Source organism: Octopus bimaculoides, chromosome 4 (genome assembly GCF_001194135.2).
Source record: "Octopus bimaculoides isolate UCB-OBI-ISO-001 chromosome 4, ASM119413v2, whole genome shotgun sequence".
NCBI classification, from domain to species: domain Eukaryota; kingdom Metazoa; phylum Mollusca; class Cephalopoda; order Octopoda; family Octopodidae; genus Octopus; species Octopus bimaculoides.
In genome coordinates this window covers 57,072,322-57,093,660 of record NC_068984.1, presented here as the reverse complement: position 1 = coordinate 57,093,660, position 21,339 = coordinate 57,072,322, and the positions used below count along the sequence as shown (strand labels likewise).

General features: G+C 33.2%; 1 protein-coding gene across 6 annotated transcripts in view; it reads right to left on the bottom strand.

The window, feature by feature from the left end:
• LOC106874706 (uncharacterized) overlaps positions 1-21,339 on the bottom strand; it is a 780,999-nt gene that overhangs the window by 419,869 nt on the left and 339,791 nt on the right. For all 6 annotated transcript variants that reach the window (XR_008263925.1, XM_052967086.1, XM_052967087.1 and 3 more), the window contains exon 2: positions 12,445-12,489. Coding sequence is in view for 5 of the 6 variants with exons in the window: in XM_052967086.1 (XP_052823046.1) it covers positions 12,445-12,489 (45 nt within the window). In the remaining variant the exon portion in view is untranslated. The remainder of the gene's footprint in view (positions 1-12,444; positions 12,490-21,339) is intronic.

Below are 21,339 nucleotides of genomic sequence, written 5' to 3'. Positions count from 1 at the left end.
TATATATATATATATATATATATATATATATATATTGGAATTTGTGATCCCTGATTTACAAAAACATGGGATGCTCATGGCTGGAATGATTTTGGGCATAGGTGCACATTTAATTAAATCTGACTTGGGGCTTAACAGCAATAGTAACAATTTACAGTTCAAGATACCATACAGGTATCACTGAATCAAATAGTGAAATTTACGAACAAGAGAGGAAATGACAGGTTGTGGTAGGGATAGTATGTTGGAGACTGAGGATGTTGCAGAAACTGACATTGTGAGAGTTCTGTTGCTTAGTTCTACCTCTGATTAAGCAGCCCTATCATCAAAAATGTTCCAACCATGGACATTGTGTCTTGATATATAATGAAGTTAAGAACATATTATCTAATGTGTCCTTTCTGTTATAAAAAGGTAGAATGTGGTTTGAGTGATATTTGACAGCTAATTACTGTTGATGTTTAACCTTATGCCAGCCTTTAACAACCAGACCTCCAATGGAAAACATTCAAGTATGAGAATCATGCCTTTATATATTATCTAGCCAGTACTACTTCATCCAATACATATTTCCTTTTCTTTTTTATTATAGTAAATGATTTTATTAAGATTTTATCAGTTTATTACAGCAAGTTAAGGGACTCTTAAAGACTCCCTCACTAGCTCATGGGAATAGGGTAAATGAATAAAAGGATGAAGAACAGGATTTCAGTTTTAACTTTCCAAACACAGTTAATGCATTTCTAAGATATTCTAGCCTAGCAAATAACCAAAACTATCCCTGAACTCTCTAACTACCAGCTTATTCTATTTCACTTTAACACAATTAATTGCAGCAGTTTTGCAGCTTCCTTTTTCAATTAATAACTCCAGAAATTGAGAATGAGTCTGCCTTCAATAATAAATTGAAGATAATTGTTTCAGTGTTACATGAGAAAGAATATTCTGTTTCAGTTGTTGGTCCTAAGGGTCTTAAACAGAATAGAATGCACTTAAGTTCAGTATCAAGTAAATTATGTTGTTACTGTTTAGCCCCAGGTCAACCTTGATCAAGTAGATGCATGGCCAATGGCTTTCTGGTCATGCCCAACCTATCTTTTTGCAGTGTCTAGATCTTTGTTATCCAATGTATTCTTAGCTTCTTCTTTCTTAATGTGGTAGTGGTTTTGAAGGAAATTGCAGTGTTATTTCTAGTAGGTCAAACAAATGTTTAGAGATTACCCCAACTTGACAATATGCTCTCTGTGTGCTGTGTTGCATCATAACCTACAATCATGTATTTTCTACAGTGGTTGACTAACTGACAAGAGGACAAGTAAAAATTTAATGATAAATAATAATTGTGATGCACTCAATATATTCTATAAAGTGGTTGGTGTAGTTGTGTCCACCGTAACTTAGTGGTTCAGCAACAGAGATTGATAGAATAAGTACTAGGCTTTAAAAAAGAATGTGCTGGGGTCAATTCATTTGACTAAAAATTCTTCAGTTCCTCAGAATGGCTGCAATCTAATGACTGAAGCAAGTAAAAGATAAAACATTGAAATAATCATCTAAAAATACTGTTACATCTACAAGAGTGTTGTTATTTACAATGTCAGGTACTTAATGAATACAAAAGACAAACACTTATTTACTCCTCATATGGAAAGTTGATTGATTGACATTTAAAGTAAATATCAATGGGAGACTGGTTCCCATGGATTTGAGGTTGTGGTTCTGGGTATTGTGATATTTAGCTTTGTAGTGAACATGTAGATATTGTTAATATGGGTGGAGATGTCAAGAAAACAGATGTTGGATACAGTAGAGGTAAATATCAAGACAGGGTCAAAAGAGTTAATGAAAAATGATTGATCTATCAAGATGTTATCTGGTAAGAATGGGAGCACCTACACAGTTATCAATATATCTATGCATGTGAGCATGCGCGCATGCACACACACACACACAGAGCTTCTTCACAGTTTCAATCTTCTATATTCCATTCACTAAGTATTGGTCAGTCCAAAACTATGACAGAAGAAAATCACCCAAGATGCTACATAGTAAGATTGAACCCAAACCTATGTTGTTGTGAAGTGAACTGCTTAACTAACTACACAGTCATGTTTGTGCCATATGTTTAAACATTTTACATTAGAGATATGTTAAACATTTGTTTAAGTGTCTACAAACAACAATGCTGTCTATTTGCATAAATTAAAATATTTTCTTAATTGTATTCTGCCGAATACATTCATTCTCATAATGACATAACACAAATATAACACTTTTACGTGTGACGAGTTTTTCAGAACAGCTGAATATAGTTAGATAGAGCATGGTTACACAATACTGAAAAAACATTCATATTACTGTCAGATCTTTTGACAGATATTTCGGGGGAAACTTCAATAAATTATATAAATGTTGTGAATCTGAAACAGTGTATTGGTAAAAGAATTAAAATGGATCAAGCTTTACATATGTTTCTTCACTGTCATATCAGCTATAAAATTGGAAATTAACTTTTGCATTGCTATTTTTTTTATTTTAGATATCTACACATATTGAAAGAAAAAGTATGTATGTACATAAACACACACACACATGTAGATGCATACAGGATAAATGGATACACTAATGAATTGCTTTTATGCACTATGACAAATCTTTGCCAAGCTTATTTGTGAAAGGCTAAAGAGTTAAGACTTATTGAAAAGTTGGACATGTGCTATTAAAATACTAGTACAGCAGCCTAGACAAGCATTAAAATAAAGTTTATTTTACTGCAGACAAAGGTACAGAAAACATTAAATCAAAGACATTTTTATTATATAAGAACAAACTGTAAATATTTATTTAACATTATGCATAAAACATTGCACCTAATATCATGTTAGCATGTCTTGTTATCCATGAAATCATTGCATACTGCTGAAACATTTTGTAGAGTATCTAAGTCAAATGAAACTATAATGAACTAATCTCTCTCCAAGTTAATACATAGAAGAATGTGAGCTTAAGAAATCAAGTTAATGAAACATTTGTCAATTATACAATATCCTTACATGGTAATCATTTATAGTTAAACTGAGTTAATGAAGTTTAAGAGCCATTTCTGGAAGCAATGCAATGTCAGTGATGGGATATATGACCCAATAAACATTTCATTGATGGAGTATATATACAATATAGCAGCAATATCAGTATTAACTGGAAATCTAGTGGAAGAGAATTACTTTGCTAAGTTTTCTAGTGTATTGCACATGATGGAAAAATTAGCATACAACATAATGTAGTTGCTAATTAAAACCAAGTCAGTCCTCTCCAAGCAGGCAGATGATCAAAGACCATGGCTATCCCATCATTTCTGTATACCTAAGGCTACATTATTTTGAGGAAGATTTGGTTGCAGGATGTAATCATGTGACAATAATGATGGTTGTGATTATAATGAAAATAATTACAAAAAGTGGTGGCAAACTTTTATGACTTAACTTTTGCCAGTGCTAGCCACTACCAGATTAGATTCTGGACTTTACTTTACATATATACACACAGATTGGTCAACTGAAAAATGAGAGCTTCTACCAGAAGGAGATACATGATTTAGAATAGTCTTAGCATTCTAAACCCCTTGGGCAAAGCAATGCAATGAGGTTTATAGTATTTATTGACAGCAAACTACAGCATATATAGATTGTCATTGGGTCTCCAGCCCTGTGATCTTTACCCCTTAGGCAACTAGCCTTATGATAGCACTGATCTGTCAAACAGAATATTTTCATAGATAAATGTCACAAGTGCAAATTTGCAATAATTAAACTATAGGCTTGTTGTTTAACAACAGCTGAAACCCCGATCATTTCTGCTGTGATCATATAACTTTTTTAGAAATATCTAGAATTGTTGTCTGAAGTCACCTTCCATTTTTCTTAAAATAGGACAGTGTGATTTGGCAATTATTTCTAACAGGTCAAACAACCATGTAATGACAATGGTCTTAGAAAATATCAAGATAGCTTATTTGCCAGAATTAATTTCTGCAGTCAATATGGTAAATAAATACTACAGAGATAGCTCCTATTTTATTTGTGACGGAGTCCATAAAAAACAATCAGGTGGTTACTGACTATTTGGCTGAGTCATGAAAATTAAATTGATTTTGTTCTGTCCTAAAACTAAGTTAATAAAATCATAAATAACAGGGAAACAATTTCCTGCTGGTGAGTGAGCTTCTCAGCATAGCTTAGATCATTATAATTGTTGTTTATCCTCAAATCAGTTCTGATTGAATAAACATATGATCAAAGACATTCCAGATGTGACCATCCTGTCTTTTTGTCAATCTAAGACTACACTGCCCAATGATTTTCTTCTGTTTTGTTGTTTTTATTTATTTATTTTATATTCATTTTAAAGTATTTTGTAAAATGGTAGTGTGTAATTTGGGATAATTTTTCTGCTATTTCTCACAGGCTGAGTGATCATATATAACCAGAGTTATCAACTTTTTACACTATCAAGGACCCCTTTTGTTAATATGAATTTTCTCATGGGCCCCACACTTTTCAAAGACCTGTTTACTCCAAAAGTTAATTTTATTAACACCAAACTTGTTTCACTAGTTTTATCTCTCAGTTGAAAGATGTATGTAATGGAAAAATCATATGTAGCTGATTAATTAGACAATTTACATCGAAACCTTTTAAGATTCTGAACACAATTTATGCACCCAAATACTACCTTTGGAGGTCACCAAGGATCTGTGGACCTCAGATGATGTACAATCTCCCCCATTGGTTTGTGAGCTGTGTCCCCAGAAAGTACTCAGTCAAAGTGTACAATGACTAAGAAATCTTTCCAAATATTATTCATAGAGGATTCATACTTAATGTATTGTGACTAACACAGCAGGATATTATTTAGAGTAAAGTGACTTCCAGTTATGAATAAAGTACAGATTGTTTAGGGTACAAATAGGAAGTAGATCTTATTGGTAAAATGCTTAAGTAAGCTTCTGTGGTTATTAGTGTTGTTATTAGTGTGGTGTGACAATCAGCTGTTCTTTTATTCAGACAATATACTTAGAACTACACTATCCAATGTGACCTTCCTTTTTTAAGATAGTAGGGTGTGATTAGAGGAAGTTTTGGTTGCTATATCTAGCTGGTGGAGATGGTCTTGTCTCTGGTAAAACAAGGAATTTGGGAATGACAAATTGTTAGATGGTAAATGGCAGGGAATGAACTTTGTAATATTTCACTTTGGTTCTGAAATATTTATATATGGGCACAGGCATGGCTGTGTGGTTAAGAAACCATGTGGTTTCAAGTTCAGTTCCACTACATGGCACTTTAGGTGAGTGTTTTCTACTATAGCCCCAAGCCAATCAATATCTTGTGAGAGGATTTGGTAGACAGAAACTGTGTGGAAACTCATCATGCATGTGTGTGTGTTACTGTGTATGCATTTGACTTCCACTACCACTTGACAACTGGTGTTGATTTGTCTATGTCACTGTAACTAAGTGGATCAGCAAAAAAGACCTATATAATAAATATCAGACTTCAAAATAAGTACTGGGGTTGATATGTTTGACGAAAGGCCACACACTCCCATCACCACCACCTATACCAAAAATCTATCCTCAATACCAGAAACCCCTTCAGAGCTCTGCCTCACTTCTGTACCTGAAGACTTGCATACCTTCATCCCTCTTTCCCTGCCACCAACAATCACTCATACTACTACATGCACCAAAAGGTGATATGTTACTTAGTAAAATATTAGTAAATTAACAAACCACCAACCTATACACACACACACACACACACACATATATATATATGCTTACATTACACTCACCTCCAATAGGGGTAACAATTTTAACATGTTTGAATGATGATAGGTTAAAGCGAGTACAACTGATGTGACAGGTCTGTTATCAAGCGATTACTGAAACCTTTTTACGTGCTGAATACCATCACTCCTTCCCATATTCCCTCCCACAATGAACATTCATATATTCAGTCAACAGAAGTACCTACTGGTTATATTAACATATAAGTGGTTGAGTATTCCACAGACACTGAGAATTCCATTCAAGTTCAGCACAACAATATCTGACAAAACCGAATTTCTTATTACAGGTACAATCCATTTTCTGGTAACCCAGTTTCACTCACAAGGCTTAGATAAACCCAAAACAATGGTAAAAAATACCATGCAGCAGAATCAGATCGAGAACTTCATGATTGTGGAATAAACTTTTCAACCACTTCACCATTCCTGAATAGTATATCTATGTGTATTAAAAGAAAAATACGACCTGTCCTCCACAGCAATAGCGTTAAGGCTACCCTCCCTGATGAAGAGGATTGACCTGCAAGAGTCTTCTGCCAGTGTTATGTAAAAAGTACTTGTGCTGTTGCAATGTAAAAGTGCTCATGCCAGTGTCACGTTAAGAGTATCCAGCACACACTGTAAAGTGGTTGGTATCAGGAAGAGCATCCAGCTGTAGGAACCAAGTCAAATCAGACAGGAACCTGGTGCAACTCTCCAGCTTGCCAGTTCTGATAAAACCGTCCAACCCATGCCAGCATAGAAAGCAAACGTTAAAAGATGATGATGTTGATGATTCAAGTACAGTATATCTAAGACTTCATTGTACAATGTGTCTTTTTTGTTTATTTGTTTTTTTTTTTTAATGAAGATTATAGGATCAAAGTTCAAAGGACTTTGGCTGTAATTTTTCTAGTGGGTCAAATGATTGCATGGAGTGTGCTTGTTAGTTTTATTGCAAATGATGTTGGTGGTGGTGATTATTATCATCATCATTATGACATCACAATGTTGATGATGTATCAAGAAATATATATATGAAGAAATACAAACAAAAGATTCAAATTAGTCAATTGATTAGGGTGCAACAAACCACTATTAAGACAATGAAGGAGCCTCTATGCGACTGCTTGATCTGCTAGAAATAGAAATCACATTTCTCTCAATGATATCATCATTAAAACAAGATATGTTGGATCCAGAGTACACAATGCTTTGAAAAAAAACAAAAAAACAAGATGGTCATGGTTGGAATGTCTTTGACTATATGTCTGCTCAGTCAGATTTGACTTACATCTAAACAATAGCAAATCACTATTCTCAGAAGCATAAAATACTGTTTGAAGCAATGAATGTTTCTATTTTAATCCTGGTCATTAATCCTCAAAAAGTAATCAAAATATCTGTTATAGATTCTCAAGGATCTTTAATTGAGCTGAAAATGTGTATTTGTTACATTTAAAAATACTCTTGTAATCCTAGCATTGAGCTAACACTAAGATCTCTTGCACTTAGTACCTAACTTCCTAAACTCATGCAAACTGAAGGAAATAATCTTAACTCAATAACAGAATATAACCATGAAAGAAAACACACCTTATCACCTCCGCAACAGAGTATTATCATTGTCATTCTATTCTCCATTGCACTTATTAGCATTTAACATTTCAACTAGATGTTATCACAGTTTGGATTTAACCAATGGCTAACTGAAGCTAATCCTTTTTGAAATATATTTGCCATGCTTCCTGTTTCAGAACAAATAAAGACCAGATGTAGTCTCCATTTAAATTTTCTAAATTTATTAAGTTATTTAGAATATTCTAAGAAAGAACTATAAAGATCACCCAACTAATATTGCTACATTATTGAGAAAATGTTTGCACAGAGGATTTTTATTATTGATAATGTGATGATGTAGTAGTATTAATATACTTCAAAAAAGAAAATTTTTTGTTTATATAAGTCAGGTCTGAATTCAGCTAAGAATGGAGTTGAATGGAAAATGGAGAATACAGATTATTATACAGACTCGTCTAAACCAGACCAATATAGAAAACAGATGTCATAGCAACAATGAGACCAGAGATTGGGGATGGGGCTAACATTATACACACACACACATATATATATATATGAATTTTATGAACATTCATGTAAAACAATGCATAGAAATGTACACACATCTACAATAAGTTATATACCCATATGTAAACACTTTTATTATTATCATTTTCTTTGCTGGTGTATGGCCATGTTTCATAACTGCCATTAAGTAGCATGGCAGTTAAGTTTCTTTTCTTCCTCAATCATTTGAGTAAACATACATCTAAATAGCCTTCGTTATTCTCTCTTTAACTTTACTTGGACTGCAATAAATGTTGTGTATTTTATATTATTTCCACAACTACAAACATTGAATATATTTTTGGCAATTTAAGAGTTTGATTTCAACTGAGGTGCAATTTAGAGAAATGACAAAACTAAAACAAAACAAATAAATAGCAGTGTTAAAAGAAGTTTGATTTCACAAAAGAAATATTTCATTTAAAGTTCTAAAGTAAAAGAGCAAAACTTTATAAGATAAAAAGACTCATAAGTTGTTCGTTGGAATTAGTTGTAAGGAGACAAGTGCTATGATAAAGAAGAGTTACTGGATTTCCCTAATACAAATTCATATTTGTAAACAACTAGTCCCTCACTCTGACTAAAGGATTATGACTTACTTATGTTCAGTACACATTAATTCTGAATTACTATTTGACTTATTTTCATAGGTCCTCAATGACTATAAGTACATAAGAAATGCTTCAATATTACAAATACACAAATCAGTTCTTTACTAAATGATAACAGTACCTAATATGCTCAAATGATTTAAGGTGGTGAGTTGGCAGAATCGTTAGCATGCCAGGCGAAAATGCTTAGTGGCATTCTGAGTTCAAATTCTGCCAGGGCTGACTTTGCCTTTTGTCATCCTTTCAGGGGTTGATAAAGTGAGTACCAGTTGAACACTGAAGGTGATTTAATTGACTAATCCCCTCCCCTGAAAATTGCTGGCCTTGTGCCAAAATTTGAAACCAATGTGCTCAAATGATAGAATTTTATTAGCACTCACATTACACTCTGATGGTTTTTAGGTCAATAAAGGTGATTTCCTCCAGGAAAATACAATAGTGGGGAATACACAGAACTTTTAAACTAATTGTGATGTCACCTTTAAAGATAAGGACATCAATCAATTGTCCTATTTTAGCATTGGTTATTCTATACTTTTGCTAGAGATAGGTATTGAAAAAAATGATGTTCTATTTCTTGCATTCCTTTTAAGGTAAATGCAAGTTTGAACAAGGGTAAGAAATAGTAAGTTTAAGAAATAGCAAACAACCTTTGTCCAGAGTGTTACTTCAATAACATGCAAAATATATTGAAAGGCATTATGATAAAACAGTGCAAAAAATTTTGAAATATCACTTCTTTGAAACAGAAGTGATATTTCAAACCAATCTGACCTTCTGCTGATTGAAATACAAGGGAAAATTATTTATTAACTATGATACACTACTGTTGCAAGGTTAAGGTGATGTACTTACTAGAAAACATGTTGATTTTATTAAAGCTTATTGTATCCTGTCTAGCTGTTTATCTATCTGCTTCTCTCTCTCTCTCTCTCTCTCTCTCTCTCTCTGTATGTATGCATGGAAGCAAACAAACATGTGTGTGTGTGGAGAGAACCAGGAAGGGTTTTTGTTTCAGTAGTGTACTACAAAAAATTAATCATCAGAACTTTATGTTGGAAGTATCTATAACCTTATATATGCTCATTTATATGAAATCAGCAGCGGTTACATTTCTAAACCGCAGTTTAGTTTTGTCAGTGGACAGTACCTGTCAACTGATTTGAAAGTAATAAGATAATAAAATATATAGGGATTACAGAGCACAACAACCCGTTTCATCATTGTCACCTGGGAAACACAATAAAACTTTTACAAAATTTGAAAATCAAGAGACAAAAACAAGACTAATGACTTGTGAGCAGTTAGATAAGGTACAGGCATTTAAGAATGCATCGATGATCTGTAACCTGTGCCTCACAGAAAAACTATATCATAACATTAAAAAAAAAACAAAAAAAACATTAAAAAACATAATTTTGAGTTGTCTACACATGCCGAAGTCCTTCCTTGAGAAGCATAATATACAACCAAATCATTTGTACTGCCTAAAATTATCATATTACTGTTAAACCCATTGACATGTACATCAAGCAATCAAATGATCTCACAGTTCTAAAGCATAATATGTGTTTATCTCAGATATATATGTATGTGTACAAATGTGTGTATACAAACATATAAACATTAGGATGATAAAGTACGTGGACAGTAGAAAATTTGCTATAAACACACCAATTGTAACAAACACGATTAAAACCAGTTTGGGAAATCTATTTATAGAGCTTGACGAGATATCATTATCTCAGTCAGTTGTTTTCCACATTATTAATATGCAGTTATTGATTGCTGATCACAATACCATATACACAAACTTATTCAAAATGCACGCATCAAAATTGTCTGCGTGTGGAGAAGGGAAATAAAGTTATTTTCTTTTTCCCTTTTTAATAGCAGATTTATTTTTGATCTTGGTTCTCACATATGTTGTCTCCGTTTCTGTCCTACCATTAATTTATTCTGCTGATATTATACATCTGTATAAAGTGTCAGCTTTCATGTGTAATATAACCCAGCTTATCTAATTATTGATTTCTAACATAGGCACAAGGTCACAAATTTGAAGAATAGATAGAATTCATTAGATGCAATCCCTATACTCATCTAGTACATATTTTATTGACAAAAGCATAGTCAACCTTGAATTTGAACTCAGAGTATAAAGCTACACAACTAAATATTACAATCACCCTACTGATTCTGCCAATCTTCTGCCCTAGTTGATGACAGCTATTTACACAATAGATATCACTATGAAACTACACTATTTATATTTCTTGAACTCTTTTCAACAATTATTAAATTTTGACTCTCAATATTAACAGGAACCTAACACTTTGTTTATTCAGCTAAAGTTCATATATGAGATCATATTTTGTACATAATAGAGGTAGTGATTTCAAATACATAGTAGATACTACTGAAAAATATTCCTTACACACACGTCATTGTTATAACATCCTTTCTACATGCTAGTATGGATTAGTCCATTCTCTAAAATAGCATCTTTCCATATGCAAAACTCTATTGCTAACTTATTTGTTGTTCTTATGTCTATTCATTTAATTTTGTATTGCACCTTGTGGACAAAAGATTTGTTGATTACAGGTTTCTAATGGATCACTGCATGTTTGATGGCAATAGGGACAACTGGGCATCTGTAACTCAATGAACATCATTCAACCTCCTTCACCAATAGAGGCAAAAAAAGAAAAAAACCTGCATGCATACACACATACAGAAATTGTGAAATATTGCAAGGATTCTTCATTTGAGTTACCCAGAATAAAAATATGTACACAATCACATACTCTTAGGGCTTACATACACACTTGTATGCTAAAGTGAGATTCACACGAATCACATGAGTGTAAGTTTATCCACACATGCACCTACAACTATGCACATGCACATACTAACTCATTGACATGTTCTCAAATTGCAGGAACCGTTCTGACTCAAACAAAAGAACCTTGTTATTTTGTTAATGAATCCAGCAAAGGAAAAACTTAAACCTCAAACAACTACACATGTATATATATATATATATATATATATACTCAATGGGCTTCCACACAATTTCCACCAATTAAATTTTACTCACAAGATACTGGTCAACCTGAGGCTGTAGTAAAAGACATCTCTTCTTCCATACAGATTAATGAATATCTTTGATGTTTGATGTCCAATATGTTCATCTGATCATTGCTGATCAATCATCCACACAACATGGTGTGTTAAAAAAAAAATCATAGTCAACTTATAGCCTCACTAATGCAGATCCTTTACATTCATCAGCTTTGCACTTCTTACAAACACCTTGTTTAAACTGCTTCTTGTAAACAGAGGGAAATCACAAGAGAAAGAATCTGCTAATCACTAGGAGCAGTTTCTTTCTTTCTCCCTCTCTCTCATCTTAGCTTCATTACTTGCACAGTTGTCATTTCAATAGCCAATGGTTTTGTGTATCTTTTACTTGCATTAAATATACAGTACAATATTTTTGTATATTTCCATGAATCCACTAAATGGTAACTTAAAATATACTTCAAAGCAAATGTTACTAAGAATATTTATCTATTTAGAACTTAAAGTAAATGAAAGTACATATTGCCAAAATAGAAAAATCTGTGCTTTCAGGATGTGTTTTCATGTTTTGTTACAAGAGTTTAGTTTGTAATGGAGCATATTATATATCATAGTTTTCTTTAATATTTTTTTCAAGATTGTTTATTCACAATTAATATAGTCAATGATTTAAAAGTTAATATATTCATTCAATATGTCAAATATTAGAAAGTCAAAATTATTGATAATTGAATTTTTTAATTTTAAAGGGTTCCAGGATTGAAATTTTTAGAAATATTGCCAAACTTACCTTAATGTCTTGACTGTCTTCACCCTTTACAGCATATATTCCTTTCTGGAAACAAAAACAGAAAAATAAATAAAATTGTGAAAACCAACTAGATAAAATAATTAATGTAGATTCTTAAGAAAAAAGTAAATAAATAAAAAAAAATTTCTTTTTAAACTGTAAAGTTCGTCATGTCCATGAAAAGAGAGAAACAGTAAATGGCCTTTGGTGAAAACACTACTTTATCCTATATTTGGTAAAAGTGGCAAAGCTGAACAAGCAAACAAGACTCTGAAATTAATATGTAATCTGTTTTTATAATACTAATCACATTTTTACACAGAAAAATTAGAAAAGCTAGACATTAAATCTAAGTTTCTATTACCAATTATTATCATAGTAAAAAATATCAGTTATATTTAAGCACATTTGTTTCATACCAATTCTTCACTTACAAACCTTTACACTTCTATTGAGAAGTTCATTGTATTTCCACTATTCAAAGCCTACCTCAATATGTAAAGGCTACAATTCATAAACCACAGTCCATTCCAGTACAAACCACTCTGGCAATATGTTCAACCATTTGGAAACGCTTTTAACAGCACTCTATAATACTCTCACAGTACCACTATAAATTTACTCTCTCATCATCTAATCAAGACAAACATTTACTCCTATACGTCTCCAAAACTATATATACACTAATATAGCTTTAAAATCAATCCCTTTTCTGGACCAAGCTTTGTGTTGCTTTCGCATCCCTTTATAATAAATTCTGAGAAGTCGAACTTAGTACATACTGGTTGAACTAATTTAACCTGTTTCTCTTGCACCATAAATAAATCTAACAAACATATTAAAACTAGAAGAATGGTAAATGAATGAAACATTCAAATAGCCACAATACTGTGTGCTCACATAACCAGTAGAGACTGAGTTGAAACTGAAATGTGCAATTGTCTAAATTTCTGAGGTGAAGAATTATTATTATTATCATTATTAAAGCAGAACTGTTATCATGCCTAGCAGCATTTCTTCCAGATCTGCATGTTTCAAGTTCAAATTCTACTGAGGTCAGCTTTACTGTTCATCCGTTTGGGGGGGTCAATAAAATAAGTACCAGTTCAGTACAGAGGTCAATGTAATTAGCTTCCTCCACCCCTCAAAATTACTACCCTTGTGTCAAACTTATTATTATCATTATTAGGCAGTAAGCTCGCAGAATTGTTAGCATACAAGGCAAAATGCTTAGTGACATTTACTCCCACTTTATGTTCTGAGTTCAAATTTCGCCAAGGTCAACTTTACCATTCATTCTTTTAGGGTCAAAAAAATAAGAACCAGTCAAGCACTGGGGTCTATGTAATTGACGAGCCCTTTCTCCCAAAATTTGAAACCATTATTATTAACATTGTTATTTTTGTTCATGTTACTGTTGCTTTGTTTCATATGAGCTGTTCCAAGTCTCACCCAGAGACCACAAGTAACAGCAAATTGGACATTTTACTATGGGTGTTATTTATGATTAGCAGTGATTTTATGGGAAGATGACCAGAATCTGAGAATTAGGATTCTGTTTAATTTTAATATTTCTGTTTTGAAAGAGTTTTAAGAGAATCAGGTATTTTCAAGTTGAGAATGACTTTCTTAGGATGTGGGCAGTACCCAAGAGAATGATTTTTGTATAGTTATGATGCCTTGGGATTAACCTAGTACCTAGCCATAGTGTATAAGTGTGCCATTTGGGTTGTCCCCAAAACTCTGATAATCACAGGTACAGTTGTTGTTCTTAGATACCACATTTTTGAGACCTCTATTTCATATTTACTTACCTTCTCAAATTTTTTTAGAGAGGTGCATTGCAGTCTGCTGGGATTGACATATCTATGAGCAGACATGTTTTGTCAGCATGGTTTTTTAACACAATATCTGGTCTACTGGTCTGTAAAACATGATCAGTTTTGATACTAAAGTGATATTATTTTCTACTACTTTAGCAGGCTTATGTTCCCACCAGTTCTTCTCATATGGGTGTCTAGACTTACAACATATGATCCAGTGCAAATACAGACCAAAACTATCATGGTATCAAATATTCATTTGAGGCAAGCATAGAGCATCCAGAGATAAGTGGTCAATTATTTCCCTGGATGTACCACAAAAGCAGCAAGCAAGATTGGCACCATTTTTAAGAATGCTTGCTTGGTAGTTTCTGGTGGGTAGACACTGAACCTGAGTGGCTACAATGAAGCCCTATTATTATCATTATTGAAGGCAGTGAGCTGTCAGGATTGTTAGCATGCCAGACGAAATGCTTAGCAGTATTTCACCGATCGCTATGTCAAGAGTTCAAATTCCGCCAAGGTCAACTATACCTTTCATCCTTCGGGGTTGATAGAATAAGTACCAGTTCAACACTGGGGTCGATGTAATTGACTCATCTCCTCTCCCAAAATGGCTGCCCTTGTGGCAAAATTTGAAACCACCACTGCCATTATCATTATTATTATTATTATTATTATTATTATAAGGCAGTGAGCTGGCAGAATTATTAGTGTGTCTGACAAAATACTTATCAGCATTTCTTTTGGCCTTACATTCTGAGTTCAAGTACCACTGACTATTCTGTCTTGCATCCTTTTATCGATCCCAATTAAACACTGGGGTCAATTAAATTAACTAGCCCTCTCTCACTAAATTTCAGTCCATGTCCCTATTAGTAGAAAGAATCATCATCATCATTATTATTATTGTTATTATGGCATAGTGGCATTTTGTTCATCTTTAAATTCTGAGTTCAACTTTGCCTTTCATCTTTTTAAGGTCAATAAATTAAGTACTAGTGAAACACTGGGGTCAATGTAACCAACCATCCACCAAAATTTCAGGCCCTATACCTATAGAAAGGATTATTATTATTATTATTATACACCGATATATTGAGACTGTTCTTTTCTTGGTTACTATTATCAACAGCCTTCTTCAGGTGCCTGTCATATTTTCATACTTGGTAATATTCTCAGTATTTTGAACTGAACCTTGGGTGTTTGGTCGATTTTACTCCATCCATTGTCTACATACCAGGGATAATTTTTAAGGACAATAGGAGAGTGATTTTAAGTCAAGTGTTATACTGTGGGTGAATGCTCATTCCCTGGGTCAGTCAATTTATATTTTAGTTCAAGCAGAAAAAAACCAGGTGGCATCATAAGTGGAAAAATAATTAACACAAAATTAATTGCATTACTAGTATAATGGAATGAGAACAATTTATGCCTATGAATATAATATAGAGTTGAAATTCCAGGAAAATTACCAGTTATGACATGCACCTGAAGTAAGCTGAAAGGTACAATGAAAATGTTGTTACCGTAACATACAAGATGAAGGCACCAGTCCAAATACATCGGTGTATAATAAGATGCACTAGATGTGTGGATTAATTTTGAACTAATTCTAGTTACTGTACTTGAGCAGAACTGCCTGTCATAATGCAACAACAACAACTAGAGCTGCTGTTGCTGCAGCTGCTACTACTACTACTACTACTGCTACTGCTACTACTACTACTACACATTTCAAGTAGTATACAATCTACTTTCTGTTCAGAAATTCTGTTCCAAAAGGTACTATCAAAAAAATTACATGTCTTCTAAACTTCTCAGTCTTTAGGTGTCATATTCTCAGGATCATATCTTGTGCCAATATTGCTTAGATACCCATTTATTATAGTAAAAATCATGCCTTTCAACATTGAATATTCTGTGGTCAAAGTCTATTTAGTATGCTTAGGCATTTTTTTACTTAACAGATAATAATACTTGTACAGAGAAAAGCTCTCCCCCATCATAAAAAAGTATTACTACAAATTAACTGTCAAACTCCCATAAAATTCAAGCTTAATTTTTCTTAATAAAACCATAGTATCTCAGAAAAGCAAACAAGAAGAAAATAAAATTCAACAATAAAATCAACAGCTACTAATCAAATGCTGTGTCCTAAGAAAGTAACACTTATCATTTTATCAAGAAACAATATATAAAATTGCACGTGCAAAATACTGAGTTAGATTTTGCAAAACGAAACTTTGAACAAAATTACCCCACCCACCACCCACACACACAAAAGAATTTATTTAGATAATATGGCCATAGAGTAAGACTACAAAAGGTTTTCAGGACTCCAACAAAAGGAATGCCAGAGCAAATAACTGAGACCTGATTGTCAAGATAAAAATCACAAAATGGAAACCCAATTTGTGACAACACCCAGTTGTTTGTTTTATGATACAAATGATTTGACACTACATGATAGAAGACCTCACAAATTACATATGCACAAGGGTGCATAAATATGTATGCATATGTTTTGTAAGAAATTTAATAGGAATAGGTTTTAGAACTATAAATTTTCTTGTATTTTGCATATTGTGAACTATATAGTTTTGATGAAGGAAGTAAAAACATGATAATTACAGTATTTATTGTCCATTTGCAGATGGTGTAGAAGACAGGAAGAAATATCATTAATAAACACAATCTAACAAGAGAAAACAATTTTAAAAAGGTGACTGAAGGTGTGAGGTTAATTCTGTTAGAACAGGGCTAAGTTTACTGCTCGGTGCATTAATTGTAATTTTCTTGCTTTCATCTGCAATCCATATATCTCATATGAAAGGATGGTTCAGCATAAAATACTAAGATGGCTAGCACAAAACTTGCTTTAAGTCCAGATTTCTACACCCATGCTACAAGAAATGGTGTGATAATTATGAATTTGTGACTGCAAGTTGTACCATGAACATTTCTGGAACAAGTTGGCAATTAGGAAAAACAAAAAAGTCTTTGTACATATCATCACACTTTCAGAAAGGAGTAGTTTCTTTGCAGGAGAATGACATACAAGTATTGTGCAAAACCACTTCAAACATAACTGTAAGTATTAGTTCATGTAAACACCACAGAGGCATGAAAATATTAATGCTTTGGGTCATGGCTGAAACAGCTTTGATATGGAGCTCTGCAAGGGAGTGCATTGCAAAACAGTCACCAAGTAAAAAGGATTCAAGGCATTATAATGTCTTAAAACATTTCGATATTGATATTTCATAAAGCAGTATACTCGTGAATGGTTGTTTTAATTAGAGAAACAACAGCAGTGATGAGAAATGACATCAATGATACAGGCTAGTTAGTCAACTTTCAATGGAAAGTAAATTAAGTAGTCATACATTTCCAAATGACAGTTACCAATACTTTACCAATACATGTGGTAATGTTTTATATAGTTCATTTTCATAATGTGTGTAATTAACCCAATTCTCAAAGAAACTAATTGCACAAAAATTTCAAAAAATGTTTTAATCAGATATATAGAATTTTATCTGTCCATTTTCCTTCTTTTTATCTTCAAATTTTACAAGATACCAAAACTGATATACTTAATGTGATTTGACTGTAATAGTATATTTTCTATTATATTTAAAGCTATAGCAACAGTTCTGAACTCTACCTGATTAATTATACATTACTTGTCTGTCTATTTTTAATCCTCCACACTAGTCCAGTCACAGCTGTCACCATATTTGTATTGCAACGGAAACAGACAAGAGCAAAAGTAGGATTCTAGTGAAATGTTCTTATGTAGTCTTTCTAAACTCAATTACATTCCTTTCTATTTTTTAATGTTATTGGTCTAATCCAAAGGATATAGCTGTACTCATAGTTTTTATAAGCCTTTCAAGATCCATGAGAATGATATGGTTAATGTTCCTCTCAGGCAGCTGCAAGTTAGCAGTGAGAAGATGTACAGAAGGATGGAATTCCAGAGGAGCAACTTTCTGGGGAGAAAGGTTTGGAAATAGTGGTCGTTAGTGTGGGACCTGAGATATGGACATAATATAGGTAATGAAAGTGGAGGTGGCATGAGATCAACCAGATCCATGGAGAAGAGGCCACTGCAGTAGAGACAGAAAAAGTAAAAAAGAGGATACAGAAGGACTGTTGGTCAAACATTGAAGTGTGTTGGTGAGTAACTTCATGCAATCAGCTGAGCTGCTTTTCTTTAGATGTAGTTTAACACATCTGTGAATATGTAGCAGCATAACCTAGAGGTGGGAGAAGTACTTTGTGAATTTTATCTGGAATTTGTAGCAAGTAGTAGCATTTTCTGACCCTGAAGAGGAAAGCAAGTTTTGGTGATACAGTTGTGACCAACTATGTCGAGGGCATACATTTGCTTGGAGAGATCTTTAGAGATTGTGAGGCCAAGCATTTATGTGCTCATGAGAGTTCTAGTTGTGTACTGTATATGTTTAGTGGGTGAGATGGGGTACAATAATGTTTTCTCACTGTATAAAGTGTGTTTTAATGTTGTTGAAGGAGGTAAGATTGGTATGACCACATTGTATGATGTTTCTGAGTTCACTCTTTAAGTAGTCAATGCAGATTTGATTTGCAGTGACTAAGCTACATGTGGATGATTTTTAGGTGCATAAGGTTAAGGAGGAATGCAGAATGGTACCATCTACATAGAAGTAGACACTGTTGGAAGTGAAAGCAAATATATCACTGTCATATAGGAGAATAAAACCAAACCTTGGAGCAAAGCTAAAAGAATACAAGATGTCCAAGAGATCTTCATCAGCACCTGCTGCAATGATGCAATCTGACAGAAAGCCTGTTATCCAAGAGACAAACGATAAAAGAAAGCCATAGAGAGACAGTTTTACCAAGAGATTTGCATGCCAATCATAGCTGAAAGCCTAAGCTTGTATCAAACGCTCTCAGAACATCTTAACTTTTTACATATTAATCATCAAATGCATAAACTAAGACCTAAGGATTAACTTGAAATAACTGAAGAGAAAAAAAAGCCACCAGGAACTATCAAAATTTAATCATGAAAATAATCCAATAATCACAAAACAAATAGTATTTTAATAGGTCTAGATGTCTTTTAAAAAATACTGTAATGATTATAAAACAGTTACTTCTGTTAACTAATCAAGCATATTATACATAAGGATAACACACAAGTTAAAAGATTAACATAAAGCCATTTAATAATCTCAGACTTGAAAAATAGACAAAAGTCACAACATTAAGCATGGCAATTACGCGCAAGCTTTCTTTGTGGTGTAGCCATTTTATGTGAACATAATCTCCATTTAGTACATTTGCACTACCTCTTCATTATAGGTAGTAGAGTAGCTTGACAAGAATAGATGAATAAACTTTGATTTTTATATAAACCTGTCATAAATGTAAACCATGTGATTTATTAGACACGTGAACCTTCTTGAAAATGAAAATAATCATAGAATAATATGAATGACTAAATAAGATGTCTCTTGTTTTAGCCATTATTTTGACACTACTTTCTTATGCATCAAGCTGAGATTTCATGTAAATGAGAGAAAGTTATTATTTCCGGAATCTTAAATAGTATAGGGTTTTTATTTAAATAATAAAATAATACTTTCTTGTTTTTGTCTTTGTATTAAACTGCCTTTAAAAAAAAGACAAAAAACCCCCAGAAATTGAACCCTTTTCTACTAATCTGATTTAAAGAAGAAAACAATTTTTTGAATGGCTGTGTGTGGTTAAGAAGTTTGCTTCAGAACCACATCGCTCTGGGTTCAATCCCACTGCATGGCACCTTAGATAAGCATCTTCTATTGTAGCCTTCGGAGGCGCAATGGCCCAGTGGTTAGGGCAGCGGACTCGCATTCATAGGACCACGGTTTTGATTCCCAGACCAGGCGTTGTGAGTGTTTATTGAGCGAAAACACCTAAAGCTCCACGAGGCTCCGGCAGGGGATGATGGCAAACCCTGCTGTACTCTTTCACCACAACTTTCTCTCACTCTTACTTCCTGTTTCTGTTGTGCTTGTAATTCAAAGGGTCAGCCACTTGCATGTTAATTTCACGAGCAGGCTGTTTTGTTGATCGGATCAACTGGAACCCTCGACGTTGTAAGCGATGGAGTGCCAACAATTGTAGACTTCAGTTGACTAATGCTTTGTAAGTGCAATTAGAGAGACAGAAATTGTGCTGAAGCCTATATTTGTGTGTGTCTGTGTGTGTGCACGCATGCACATGTGTGCAAATGACAGTATCCATGTCAATGTTTATGTTTACCATTTTATCAATGTAAACTGATGTGTTGAATTATGGCCCTTTATATCTAAAATGTAGCATAACTATTCAGCAAACAGAAATCGATAAAATAAGTATCAAACTGGAGTAATTACTAGAGCCAAAATGATCAACAAAACACTTGAAGGGGATCACTCCAAGATAACCACTGTTCAATGACAGAAACCAGTAAATGAACATATGAACAAACTGAAAATGATATCATGTTCATGCCTTTCTTTAGCACAATGATAGTACAAGAAGAATGAATTTGCCACAAATGAGAATTGAAACTGGGATATGCAAATATAGATTGCTATAAGTTAACTCTACTGAGTTAACTTCCTACAATACAATTAACCCATAAAAAATATTGATTACACACACACACAGCAAACAGAGCCTCAAATATTATTGTAACATGTACAATAAAACTATTTCTAGATAGCCAATAAAAACATTTATAGTAACCCCCTATACATACTTTCATAATTTACAATCAACATTCATGTTCAACATATATTAAAATAACTTGTGAATTTCTTTAGAATTATGATAATTTGATTTGTTTTGATCATGTGAGGCCACAAGTTTCTAGAAAGGGGTATCTAATCAAATGAAATACTATAGCACTATATGACAGGTATTTGTTTTATTAACCTAAGAGCAATGAAAGGCAAAGTAAACACCAGTTGTGTTTAAACTTAGAATACCTATTTTGTCTGACTAAAAACAGTATATATATATATATATATATATATATATATATGTATAT